Source organism: Telmatherina bonti (assembly GCF_933228915.1).
Source record: "Telmatherina bonti genome assembly, chromosome: 2".
Classification (NCBI taxonomy): domain Eukaryota; kingdom Metazoa; phylum Chordata; class Actinopteri; order Atheriniformes; family Telmatherinidae; genus Telmatherina; species Telmatherina bonti.
In genome coordinates, this window is record NC_136620.1 from 25,655,279 (window position 1) to 25,669,803 (window position 14,525).

The following is a 14,525-nucleotide window of genomic DNA, read 5'->3' on the forward strand; positions in this document are numbered from 1 at the left end:
ATTCTTTTACCACAACACAATTATTTCAAAGAGGAAATGGATACAAGGCCCTTTGCAGAGAAATTCCTGTTTCAAAAGTTTAGATTTGTGATTTTTATAGTAAAAAAAAACTTAGAAGATATTATCCTGATGTAATTCTATGAAAAAAACATTTGTGGTAGATTTCAATAAAGATTTCTGTGGACTGTGGTAAAAACATAACAATTATTTCAGGCTGACCTTCAGCCAATATCATACATTGCACATTAAACCAAGGAGGACTTTGTGCGTAAAAGCCAAGGGACATGCCACTATTACCAGAAAGGAAAGGTTCAAGCAGGAAAGACGAGCACTAAAATTAGCCACAATGGAGTGCCAGTGCATTGGTTTATTCACATATCGTGAAATACAGCTGGTTGAAGACAAGGTTTAACCTTCAGCTGTTGCTGGGATCCTCAAGTTTAAAGAAAGATATCAGGAGGTGACTGTGTAATTTAGACATGTATCTGAGAATACCTGCAGACGAGTGCAGCAAGCTCCATAGTTCATATAAATTTATATAAGTAATTTTTTTTGCTCTGTTTTTATTTTTAATTTAGTCTAAAATTCCAGAAATATAAATAGTTTTTACCTGCATTTATTTCTGCATTTCTTTTGAAGTTCAGCAGAGAAAATAAGTGTAAATATGAAGCCAGTAACTTGTGTTCTCAGGAGAATTTCTACACGTTAAACAGTCAATGAGTTGATGAGACAACAGTAAAGCTATATTCAGCCAATGTTATGTGATTATTAATTACTATTAATAATACAGCAAAAATGAAACACTGGGTTGTTTGAGTTGCTCAGATGCGAGGAGCTGAATGTTTTAAAGTCAAAACGAAGAGGCTACTTTAAAGTTTTGGGACTGTCCCTTTGGACTTCAAAAAAATATTTTTATTTATCATATAATTTGATAATAAGAACAAAAACATTTTCAGCCATCACTCAGATAGGATTGCCAAAGATAGCAGTGAGCAGAAAGAGAGAGAGGATCTTTTCAGGCATTTGAGGTGTGAAACAAGTTGCAGGGAGTGACAGAGGTAAGTGGTCCCCTCATGGGACAAGAGGATTAGTGTGGAACCATTACCTTAGCCCCATGAATCACTGCTAATGGCTTCAGTGAGAGGGCACTGTATAGCAGATAGACACCTCAACTTTTCTAACACTGCAGCATATTTCTGCTCTTAGTGGCACACAAAGAGGGTTGTGGAAGCTTAGTGTATGAGATGGAACCATTAATTTGTTCTATAGTGCAAGTCTGTGGTGCAGATATACACCCCGACCAACCCCATGCTAAAATAAGCATACACCAGCAGATCCTTAAAAATTTATTGAAGTTAATGTAAGATTAAATCATAGGTGGTATAACAAAGAAAACATAAATAACCCTTGCATAGATCACAGACCATGCCTTTGTCATCATTTGACAAACTGAACACATAGTAGCATAATCCTCGGTAAACACAACATGACGATGATGGCTGGATTAGATAACACATTCGGAGTTTGGCTAGCATGAGGATGAAAAGAAGAGCAGAAAAGTTCAACAGTCCTTCAGCGCTTTGCTCCAAAGAGGCCCACCTTCCCAACCAGCAGGTAAATGTGCATTCTTGACAGAAAATACAAAGTCCTAGCCATCACATTTCTAATACAAACAAGAAATTCTCAAGCATGGTACACACCGTCACAACATACGATCCCATTCAGTGACTCCTCAGCAGACCAAACGAGCAGTCCAGCAACATGACTGTCAGTAACATTTTGAAACATGTACAGAGGATTGTGTGCAGCACAGGCCCTGTTTAAATGTGATGGGCATGTTTCCCACAACACAATATCACCACAGTCTGGAGTGAGATAATAGTGGGTGTAATATTAGTTGAGAGCGCATTTCAGATCTGGAAAAGAGTCTAAGAAACTAGCCCTTGTTGTCCTTGCTCACATTCAGAGCCCAGCAAACATAACCTGAACATCACGCAGAGTCGGTGAGCACGGCTGCCCGGCGCCGTGTCAGTGATGCAGTCAGCACTAAGGTGCTTTTAAGAAATCCAGCAAAGGACAAGCTTCACAACAACTCCTGAACAGGGCCTTACAGGAAGCCTTGGTGCAGATGAAAGCAAGGGTTTCTTTTTTAAATGATGCAACTGTAAAATAGTTGATCCGCTGCTTGAAAGGCAAAGCTCATGCAGTCTTCCATCGCCCATGCAGGTTTGTTTTTTTTTCGTTTTGGTTGTTTTATTCTTTTCTTTTTGTTGCGATCAGTAGGGTTCTGTAAAGATACACTGTAGAAGAAATTTTAGCAGAAAGTTTGGAGAAGAAAATGTGAACAGGAACGAATCCTGGTTTTTGTTCTTTTCTTTTTTCTAAAACAAAAAACCCAAACCACAGGTTTTTGTTATAGTTCCTATCATCTAGTATGTTATAAGTGATCATTATACAGTAGTTTAATTTTCATGGCTTGCTTAAGGAACATTGTTTTTATATTCCAGTGTAAGGCATGTTTGTCCAAAACCACTCAGGGTACAGTGTCACCACAGACAAACAAAACTTAATTAGATTAAATTAAAAGCACACATTAGGCTTTGTTTTTTATGTAATTGCATTATATAGTGGTTACTTTTCTCTAAGCTATTGTAGCTAAACAACATTTTGTTCTTATGATAGTTCATTTTTTCTTCATGGGATCAATTTTGTCATTTTTTTGTGTTCTTACATGTATTTCCAGAAGCATAACAGCTAACAGTGAGCAAAATGAAGATGGATGTGAAATAATTAAGGAATCTTAACTAATTGTTTTATTTAGTTTTCTTCTTTTATTTCATTGTCTTTAACTTCTGAACAGTGTCCAGAACTGAAGTCAATTTTCTCTAAATGTATTACAAGCTCTTCATTGTGGGGTTGACTAAACCTTTAGCAGCTTTTGCTCAAACCGCAGCTTGTTTAGTTGCATTTTTCTAGATTTAATCTAAACAAAAAAATCAGCCTCTACATCTAATGGCATTACAGACTCCCCAGGACAGACAATCAGAGGTTGGTACATGAGCAGCCCTGTCATGAGTATCTGACAAGTGATCAGAGTGTTTTTTCACACATTGATTGATTGGTTTCTTTCTTTCTCTCTTTCTTTTACAACAAAAATATTATGAGCAGGGTTTCTATTGCTGTTAAGAATGCATGTTTCTGTTGGGGAACTTATTACATAGCACCATCCGTACATGCCCTCACTGTTAAAGTGAGTGAGGGGTTTAATTTACATGTTCATTACCTTACTTTGGACAATTTAAACAACCTATCTATCTATCTATCTATCTATCTATCATATATCATATATGTGAGTGTATGTACATATAATATATATATATATATATATATATATATATATATATATATATATATATATATATATATATATATATATATATATTAGTCATAATTAATCCTACCATGCCCACTTTTTTTCTGTTTTACAGTACTAAAAATGAAAGATAGATGAATAACTTTTTTTTATATCTTGTGAGTTGTTACTGACATGTAGCATATTCACTTTGCCTGAGGCAGATACTCTGCAGAAGTACAGTACAAAGATCAGTTCCAAACAAAAGTACAAACAATCCTCTACGAGTTTGAAAGAAAAGTCTTTGAATGGACTTTTTCCCCTAAACATTTAGCAAAGGCTCACTTCAGCTTCTGATGACATGTTGTGGTAACAAGACAACAGCAGTAGGCTTGAACTAGCACCACAAAGGATGGCCATTGCACCAACAGAAATAGCTATGACATTCATGTAGCACTGCTGTGGATTTTTTTCATACAGGATCTTGTCAGGAGAGTGCAAAATAATAATTAAAAAAGCATATAGTTCAGTACAAAACTTACTATCATTTGGATGAATTCACCCCAGTACTGAGTGTAGATTAATGTACAGTAACTGGAGATTTTCAAGTAGTCGTCACACTTAGTCCCAACCCATCTGCAGTTCTCCTGCAATATGCTGAGGAAATATATTTATGAAAATGTGCAAGCACAGTGGAAAAAAAACAAACCTGCAGGTATGAAAAGGTCCAAGCAAAACACAATGAAGCTATTGTGCAAAAAGGATGAGCTGCATTTTGTGTTCATGATAATGCCCCGATCTGCAGTATGACAGATTATGACTACAGATCTAAATTTCTTGTTGCAGTCCACACAAATGTGCTTAAACACATTCAGGTGTTTCCCTGTGACACAGCTATAACTTGACATTGCATTGTTTCAGTCAGGAAGAGTCAAGTCATCTCTGCAAACTCTTTACAAATAAATGTCCTGATTGTGCGCAGCTTAATGTGAAAAATTAGCAGGACCGTGGTACACTACTTGCCCTACATTTAAGTGCTTGTGTAAAGGCTATGCTTTGGGACTCTCACATTCAATATTGCATGACTGCAGTTTTACACTTAAGGTTCTATTTTGCATTATGGGATAGGAAGCCCTGCATTGAAGCTTGCAGCTCTGCAGCAAGTTTGCAATGACCTCGCCGAGGTAGAGACCCTGAAAGGATGCATGGTGCACAACGAAAAACAATAGCCATGAACAAATATCGTGAAAACAGGATATTCCCTTTTAAGTTGGAATGGTAAACATGCAGAATACATTACATTGCTGCCCAAGAGCGTAATTAAGTGCATGACAGCATGAAAACCTTGTTGTGCATGACAGCATAGAGCTTTTTTTTTTTTTTTTTTTTTTTTTTGACCACAGTCACCTGCTGTTTGAACTTTACTCATCTGGCCTCACTAATATCATCACTAACACTGCTTCATAGCTATAAGGCCAGCTCCACTCAACCACACGCATATACCATTGTACACTGAGGCACTTTCACTGGTCCTGTTGGTGGAAGGGAAAAAAGGCACTGGCAACTAATGTCAGAATAATTCTCACAAGTGTGAAATTTGGACTAACCCTTTTGATCAGATTCAAAATGAATACATACTAAAATCCGAGGTGGAGATGGAAGCATGACTAACATTATGTTAACTTTTCTTGTTCAAAGAAGGTCCATGCACTGCACTATTGACTATTACTGTAACTGGTGCCTATTATGATTATATGTATTTTTGATATTAGTTATTCAGTTTCTTTGCCTACTTTTAAATTAGAAACTCTGCATCTTGGTGGCATTGGATATATTTGATCACAATTCAGAAACACCCAGATGTATGATTTCTTCAGTTGCCCTGATGACAGGGAAACTGCAGAGTGCTTGAATTGCAACAAGCTGTATACTCACATCATGCATTAAATATACCAGGATACATAAGTACCTTAGTTGATAGGCCATAATGCAGGTTACTTTTTCATGCTATGATCTCATTTATGTACTGTTCCCTTAAGATTTAACATTCAATTTCTATGCTTCTAAATGATTAGCATTTCTAATTAAAAACTCATCCAGTGCACTCGGTATGAAAACATATGAGAAGGAGGAAAATGGAGGCAGATATCCAAAAGAACATCCTTTCCAGTATGTGACATATGTCTCATGCATGCCATTATCAAAATGGAAAGTCTCTAAATCATGCTCGTGTGAAGCTCACTTTTATCGTTGTGCTGTGTTGCATCTAAAGGGCATGGCATTGAATCACTTGGTGATAACACAATTACAGCAACTGCTGGAAAACAGCAGCATTGCAGATGTCCGTGAAGCAAGCAGATCGCCATCTGTTTACATCCAAACAAGAGAGATCAGTCTTCCTCCTATAAGGTGCTTTGCTGAGTAGTAGATCCTTTACAGGGAAGAGAGGGGAGGAGAGAAGCTAGAAGGGGAGGAGATGGTCTAACTTCTTGGCTGTTACCACTTGGCTGCAGAGGCTTGCATGTCTGCAGACATTACTGGTGCATTGTGCAACTTGCTTAAATGTTATCTGTACTCCATGCATAAAATTTTAATTATGACGCTGTCGTCTGATAAGACAGGGTGTGCTCTGCGTCCTCCAGGGAGCCGTGAATATGTGTAATAATGGATGTCTTGTCTTTTATATAACTATATATTTGTAGGATCAGTAGAATTAATTATTCTATCTACATGGCATATACTTTAACAGCTTTGTTTTTTTTTTCTGTTTCCTTTCTGTATAGCTGAGCGTAGTTGTAAGTCTAATGTCTTAGAGTGCTTTGGGGAGATAAATGAAGCATTCTTAACTTATGGTCTACACCACATATGACAGTCCAATAGAGATCTTAAAGTTCCTTATTGGTGTCTAAACATCTGTAAGCAGCTTGCTTTTATTTACACAGTTTTGATTGGCTATAGTGCAATTGCCAGTTCTAAGGTTTGCCTCCCTAAAATTGTCGATGCTATTGTTGATATCACCGTCAATCTCCATGTACTCTGACTTGCTGACAGTAGATGAGCTGCGGCGGCTGGAGTTGGTTTCAGAGGGGATGTTGGGATTGCTGACGTTGAGCAGCTGGGCCTGCTCCTCTCCCTCGGTCTCTCTGTGGTAGAAGTAGTTGAAGTTGGACACGATGACAGGCACTGGGAGAGCAATTGTCAACACTCCAGCGATGGCACACAGAGATCCAACAATCTTTCCCCCAATAGTGACGGGGACCATGTCCCCATAGCCCACAGTTGTCATGGATACAACAGCCCACCAGAATGCATCTGGGATGCTGCCAAAGTAGGAACCTTGCTCCTCCGCCTCAGCAAAGTAGACAGCACTGGAGAACAAGATGACTCCAATGAACAGAAAGAAGATCAGCAATCCCAGCTCTCTCATGCTGGCCTTGAGGGTCTGCCCTAGAATCTGAAGTCCTTTGGAGTGTCGTGACAGCTTGAAGATTCGAAACACTCTGACCAGCCGGATCACCCTGAGTATGGCCAGAGATGTTGCTTGCTCCCCTACCCCCTCATTATCTGGGTCTTCAGCCAGCTCAGTGCCGAGTGTGATGAAATAAGGGATGATGGCAACAATGTCGATCATGTTCATCATGTTCTTGAAGAAGGCCGGTTTGCTTGGGCATGCCAGAAAGCGTACTATTAACTCAAAGGAGAACCAGATTATACAGAGAGTTTCAATGACGAAGAAGGGATCAGTGAGGATATTTGGTTTATAATAAATAGTAGTGTTCCCCACTCTCTGGAAATGACCCATTGGGTCTTCTTTTAATTGTGGTAAAGTCTCCAAACAAAATATGACTATTGAGATCAGGATTACCATCACGGACACAATGGCAATCCCTCTGGCGGTGCCTGAACTTTCTGGGTGCTCAAAGAGGAGCCAGATCTGGCGCTGGAACTCCTTCTCAGGTAAAGGACGCTCTTCCTCCCTGATAAAACCCTCATCCTCACGGAACCTCTCCATCGCGTCCACTCCCAGCTCATAAAATTTGATTTCTTCCGAGAACATATCCAAGGGTACATTCACTGGTCTTCTCAGCCGACCTCCAGACTGGTAATAATACAGAATGGCGTCAAAGCTGGGGCGATTTCTGTCAAAAAAGTACTCGTTTCTCAGGGGGTCAAAGTACCGCATCCGCTTTTTTGGGTTGCCCAGCAATGTCTCCGGAAACTGGGAGAGAGTTTTTAGCTGCGTCTCAAACCGAAGGCCGGCTATGTTGATGACCACCCTCTCGCAGCACTCGTGGTCATTGTGATCTGGGGGGTAGGTGTCCTGAGGGTGGCCCGGGACGGCCGAGGTCTCGTCCATGTTATCCCCTGCTACTACAGTCATTTTGGATTGGGAACAGGAAGAGGATGAGAAAGAAGAGGAGTCGGAAATATATTGGGGTGTTGGTTAGTCAGATTGAGCAGGTATTCAGGATTGGTAGAAATTTTCCACTCCTCAGCTTCCCACACCCCTTAGATTGTTGGAGGCGTCCCCAGTTGCAAGGGGGGTGGTTGGCTGCTCTGCCTCAGTGCAGCTCCACTGCGGCTCTCGCTGACTTGACCATTGCTGCTCTCCAGTGCATCTGCAGCAGTTGCTGCTGGTGCTTCTGTCACCCAAAGAGAGAGGGAGGGAGGGAGGGAGGAATAATGGAATCAAACAGCCAAGATATTTGCTGGCTCAGCAATTTTCTATAGTTTGTTCATTTATTTATTTACATATCAAGTGTTGCATTAGTGTTACTATCCATTTCTAAGGTAAAATCATATTATCTTAACGTAGAATTAATAACCATTTTGCAAACATAACATTCACGAGTGAGTTTTTCACAAAAAGTGTTGTTTTTTTCCTTCTACGTGTTTAGTAATCCCAAGTCTTAACTCAGATGGCATTTTTATAATGTCACATCATGTTTCCCACATCATGGGAATGTTTGTTTTAGTTTGTCAGATCAGTTCTTTGGTTCTTAAAGGAGCATGGCAACATTTATCTTACGCCACTCTCTCCAGCCTGAGTTGTAAAGTGACGCATAGCAATTTTTGCTGGTATTGTTTTAACTCTTGTTTCTTCATGCATGTTACAGGCCTACAGACTGTTTTCCAAATCCACAGACAAAATCAGAAAAAACACAGAATCTATTAGTACAGAACTATTACATCAACAGAAGCTCTTAGCCAACTATATCGTCTGAGAGATAAATGTTGTATAAGTCAGCAGTTTCGGGGACTTACCGTGCCTTGCTCTGAAGAGGTCTTGAATGCGTCTTTGCCTCGAGTAAAATCATCCAACAGCGGGGCACCGGTGGGTGTCAGGTGGAAACTTCACGTTGCGCCTAGAAAGAGCCTAAAGCTTTACTGTGAGCATAGTTTTCTCAGCTGGTCTACAAAAGGAAATAATTCAACATGAAAACCAGATTAATCAAACCAGGAGAGTCTAAGATGGAAAAAAAAAAAAGAGGGCGAAAAGAGGCAAGTGCAAAGCTGCAGACTCGGTAGTTGCTTGCGCGGCGGCACGGTGGTGAGATGAGCTTACAGTATGTACCGCAGGAGAAAATCTTGCGTTGCAATTCGGGGGGGAGATACATTAAGGGGCAATAAGCGAGCCCTTGACATTTCCAGACATCACTGCATCAGCAGAAATCTGCTGCTTTTCTTTTTTTTTTCTTTTTTTTTTTTTTGCCACTAAACAAGATGACGGACAGAATGTGTTTCAGAGCAGGATCCTGAGCACGATTAGAAAAAATAAGATTTTTTTTTTTTTTTTTTTAAATCGAAAGGACTAGCTGAGGAATAGACAAGTGTAGCAGCGACGTCCGAGTAGTTTCTCAACTATGTGAAGCATGTTTTGCTGTGCATTGTACATGCAAGTGCAGGGGAGGGGAGGGGAGGGGAGGGAAGGGGAGGGGAGGGGAGGGGAGGGGAGGGGAGGGGAGGGGAGGGGAGGGGAGGGGAGAGGGAGGGCATCAGCAGCAGGAGCAGCAGGAGGAGGAGGAGTTGGAGGGTTTCGACGCAATGCAGACTGGCTCTACTAAAGGACGCCGCCAGAAGTTCTTCATACACCACAAAAACAAGAGCTGTTCTGTGTCAGCACTGACACTATCATTCTGCAACTGTAGACAAATCTCCCTAAAGTAGCTGTGAGACATCTTTAGTAATCTGTAATTTGATAAATCTGCCTTTGCATCAATTGTTAAGAGATTAAAACATCACCTTTTCATTCAGCCACTCCTTTATTTAAGAGCTTCCAGGCGTTAGTTTGACGTGAGATGCGCAACTGCAGATCTTAGCGTGAGTTACATCAAATAGTAACTAGTCATTTTATGTTTTTTTTTTTTAAAACAGGTAAAAAAAAGAATAAAGTCACACTTGTATGTGTTACAAGCCTTGATAGATGTGAAACAAGCATCACAGGAAATGTGGGAATCCTGGCTGTGTTTTTTCACACACAAGATCTCCTCCTTACTGGTTAGATCAAATCGTTTTGTAGTGTTGTTGCTTTTGTAAGGTACACAAATGAAGTAAAAAATTGTGGGAATTTGACCAAGTGTTGTGCAGAGGACCAGTCGTTTCAGCACCACGGACAGCACAGATAATTAATTCCCTCAAAGCTGCAATTCCTAAAATAAACACAAGGATTTACTCAAACGTTGCAGAACACACTAGAAATCATTTGCTTTTGACATTTGGCGCTCACTGATATACAGTACATGTTGGTTTGTGCTTGTTTATCAGTGTCCACAAAAAAAAAAAAAAAAAAAAAAAAAGGAGTTGGCCTTGCTGATTCAAAATTTCCCATTTCAAAACTAGCCTAACGCAAAGCTTATCAGGCGTCTGCGCAATTTTCTAATTTATGCAACCAAATAACTACCCTTCATTTATCACTGTGACATTCTATTAAGTTAATTTGTTTTGTAGGAAGACAGGCCAAATGCTTCTGTACCTTTGTTCCCAATGTTCAGCGCCAGAAGTGTTAAAGTGTACTGAACTTATTTGTGAAATTTACTCTGTTTATTTCTTTATTTTATTTTATTTTTAGACAAAATACTTCTTCTCATCTCATCTCCTCGATGAAATAAAGAAAATGACGAGTGGTATGTTTTCTTCTTAATGTTTGTTTATGAAACACGAATAAGTTAAGTTCATATGAATGTTTCAATAAAAAAAAATAAATATGTATGACATTTAGAATTCACAGTGAATAGTACATGTTATGCTCACTAGCATGTTATCTACAGTGGACTGCAATGCCATCTGGGTTGTAATAACAAAAAAAAAAGTTACCATTTTAACTTTGCATTAGAAGCTGGATAACAGAGGAAAAAGTAAGAGTTACAAAATTTCAATGTATATATACAACAGGTTTTTGCGCATTCATTCACAAAATCTAAACAAAATAAAATGTTTTCTATGGATGTTACACACAGTGTCGATTGCCATCTCCAAGTGTGTCCATCGTGAAGTCACTGTAGGTTAAAGTACTGGCATTGCAACAGTAGTCCGTGAGAAAATGATCCAATATATCGGAGAAGATGAGAATGCCACCCGTGAACTTGTGACACTGAGGGGACGACAAGCTTCACCTAATCGTCTGCCACCTGAAAGTAAGCAGAAAAAAAAAAAAAAACAACAACACCGTGTTAACAGCTGATGGGGCTTAGTAAACCAGTGCAAGCATCCAGTGCACATGGGGAGCGTGATCACCGGAGCTCGTGCTAAATCAGTCAAGGCCGGCTGGAACAGTGTGAAGATGCTCAAGCTGAAGTGTTAATATGCTTCTGTCTGCAAAGAGATTAATCATCCACACAGTGGCGCTGAGAGCTCATGCTTTTTTTTTTCTAGCTCTGATCAGATTCCCATGGAAGCACACTGCAAACTTTCCACAAAACACAAAGACAAAGATGTCTCCGTTTCTGTTCAATTCTAAATGTATTTATTTATTAACTATGAAGCTATAATATACATTCAGCGTTTTATTTGATGATGGTGACTTTGCAAAGGAAAGCTTTTTTTTTTATTGCATTAACCATTGGGATTGTTTGTTTCATAACGTAATTATTATGTATTGTTGTGTACATGTATGTTATCTGAATTGTTCTTTTCAGATAAGGCGGACTTTGCACCTCTCAAGACGCATTCAGTAGCACTTTTAAGTGACAACATGAACGTCCTTTTTTTTTTTCCTGCCCACGCCTCTTATCAGTTAATTATTAATGTTTACAGTTAGATAGCGTTACAATAACATGAAAATCACATGCAAGCAATGTGGAAAACCGGTTGCGTCTTAACGCGCAGTCCAATATTGTCTTGGTCCATCAACAGACCTGATTCAGCTTAATTAGATTGCTGAATTTATGTCTAAATATATGAACATAATAAAACATTCCCTAATTCATCTGTCTTTTTTAAAGAACAGGGTTGTAACTTTAATCTAACAAGGCTGCTGTGCAGTTTACCAACTTTCATACCCTGTCATATGAATGACTTACATTTTTTTTTTTCATTTTTGCTTGACGACGCCAACACTAAACGCTGAATTTATATCCTGACTTTAACCATTTGTGTCATTTAACGCCATACAAAGACACGCCTGATATCTAACACCGTGAAATGACAAGAGAAAATCTTTAAATGTATAGACATGCGCAATGTGCCCCGAGATGTCGTACTATATTTACTCACTGCGGTGATGTCATGTACTTCTAACAATAGTAGCATGTGTGAAAATGTGCCAAGTGTCATAGGGCATATTCAAAGTGAGACTTTTGGTTAGAGAATATTGTGAATCTCCACTTGTTGGAGTCAGGACACAGCAAAATAGAGCGCTTGACAAGAATAAACCTGAAGTGTTATGTAAGTTTACACAACTCACCAGGTACAAAATCGTCCTCTTTACACATCTGTCAGTTCCCCGATATATGTCTCTGGTTCATTCACGTATAGCTGTGTCAGGGCTTCCAACTCGTCGCTTCCCTGATAGGACTCAGATTTGGAGAGCGACTGGTTACTTTTGATGGAGTCACTGTCCCCTAATGAAGGCTGTGGTTCTTGCTGCCCGCAAGTTACGTGTACATACTGAATATTTTCCTCATCTTCGTTCTCTCTGTGGTAGAAATAATTAAAATTGGAAACTATTACAGGAACAGGCAAAGCTATGGTCAGTACTCCAGCGATTGCGCACAAGGATCCAACAAATTTACCCCAAATGGTGGAGGGACACATGTCTCCATAGCCAACTGTGGTCATTGTCACCACAGCCCACCAAAACGCATCAGGTATACTTGAAAATTCAGACTCGGGATCTTCTGCTTCAGCAAAATATACTGAACTGGAGAATAAAACTACTCCAATGATCAGGAAAAATATCAGCAATCCCAGCTCCCTGAGGCTTGCCTTCAGGGTTTGGCCAAGAATCTGGAGACCCTTGGAGTGTCTGGAGAGTTTAAAAATCCTGAAAACACGCACAAGACGGATGACTCTTAGGATGGCCAGAGAAGCAGCCTGCTGGCTGCTGCCCTGATTCTCAGCTAGATCAAGGCCCAGGGTGATGAAATATGGCGCTATGGCCACAACATCGATCAGGTTCATCATATTTTTAAAGAACGCTGCCTTACTGGGACAGGACAGAAATCTCATGGTGAATTCAAAGGAGAACCACACAATGCAAAGAGTCTCCACCATGAAAAACGGATCTGTGAACGGATTGAGCTCTTTGCCTTCAGAACTTCCATTGGCCTCGATCTCTGGGGGGACATCTCTGAACTCGGGTAAAGTCTCTAAGCAGAATATAACAATAGATATCAAAATAACCATCACTGACACAATGGCAATGATCCTTGCGGGTCCGGAGCTCTCCGGGTATTCAAAGAGGAGCCACAGCTGTCGCTGGAACTCGTTCGTGGGCAGTGGGCGCTCTTCCTCTCTTACCAAACCCTCGTCGTCTTTGTAAAGCTGTATGACCTCTTCCTCAAGTTCATAAAATTTGATTTCTTCCAGGAAAATGTCCACAGGTACGCTTACAGGCCTCCTTAGCCTCCCTCCTGACTGGTAATAATAAAGGACGGCATCAAAGCTCGGTCTGTTCCTGTCGAAGAAATATTCATTTCTCAGAGGGTCAAAGAAACGCATCCTTTTGCGCGGGTCTCCCAAAAGCGTGGTCGGAAAGCGTGAGAGGGTCTTCAGCTGCGTCTCAAAGCGCAGGCCTGAGATGTTGATGACCACCCTCTCGCTGCACTCCTGCTCTGATGCTTCCAAGTCAGTAACATCTTGCAACAAAGGAGTGACCACCACAGTCTCTTCGCGATTATCCTGAGACACCACAGTCATCTTTTTACCCCTCTGAGGGTAAATCCGTCACTCACCTCCTTGGTGCCTTCCTATTGCCCCTTTTCCCCGTCCGTTTTTCTAACTCTCTCTCTCTCATGCAGACCCCCCCCCCCCTCCTTCCTTAGATTAGGGTTATTTCCCTCTTTTGCTCCCCAACACTTGTAGCTGTTTATATCCAAAATCCTTGTACTGTTATTTATTTACACCACCTCTTTTTTTTTTGTCAGATTAGTGCCTCTGAACTGCCAACTTTCAGTGGTGTACACAGATCTCCACTTGCATAAGCCATACTAACAGCTCCAGAAGGCTATCATATTCTCACCGTTTTAAACTCCAAAGCCCTCCCCATGTTGGAAGACCAGATGACACTTGTTGCTGCTGCTGTTGCTGCTGCTGCTGTCCCTCTCATACTGAGTCGCTTCAAAGAAATGGAGCAGATATTTCCAAACATGCAGCAACCAATCCTTTTTTAATTCAAATAAATGAACAAGTTCTGTTTTCTTACTATCTTTCTTTCCTCGCGGTATTGTTTTGTGCAGAAAGGCCAGGTTGTTTTCAGATTAAGTGGCTTCAGGAATGGAGTTCCTCACTTTGCTGGTCCTTCATTCATGAAATCATAGTTATTTTTGTCACAAGGGGAGCCTCCAGGACCTACTCTGTGACTACTTGGGTCACTGTCTCCCATTTTAGAAACCTGGACCTCTAGTGAATCTTACAAACACATCTATCCCTGTTAATAAGAATAGTTCTTTTTCTGCAAATAGCTATTAGAAATATCTTAAAATATAAAATATTAAATATAACCTGAATGCTGTGA

At 40.2% G+C, this 14,525-nt stretch overlaps 2 protein-coding genes across 2 annotated transcripts; both read right to left on the reverse strand.

Moving 5' to 3' along the window:
- Nucleotides 1-6,257: 6,257 nt before the first annotated feature.
- On the reverse strand, nucleotides 6,258-7,733 carry LOC306763227 (potassium voltage-gated channel subfamily A member 1-like; the record flags this gene model as incomplete). The annotated part of the gene is made up of 1 exon (XM_079249999.1): nucleotides 6,258-7,733. The coding sequence occupies one exon, from the start codon at nucleotides 7,731-7,733 to the stop codon at nucleotides 6,258-6,260; it is 1,476 nt and encodes a 491-aa protein (XP_079106125.1).
- Nucleotides 7,734-9,726: 1,993 nt separating this feature from the next.
- LOC306765940 (shaker-related potassium channel tsha2-like) lies at nucleotides 9,727-13,982 on the reverse strand. Its single transcript, XM_079253486.1, has 2 exons — nucleotides 12,255-13,982; nucleotides 9,727-10,980 (listed from the first exon to the last, which is right to left on the reverse strand). The coding sequence occupies exon 1, from the start codon at nucleotides 13,706-13,708 to the stop codon at nucleotides 12,275-12,277; it is 1,434 nt and encodes a 477-aa protein (XP_079109612.1). The 5' UTR covers nucleotides 13,709-13,982; the 3' UTR covers nucleotides 9,727-10,980; nucleotides 12,255-12,274.
- Nucleotides 13,983-14,525: the final 543 nt, after the last annotated feature.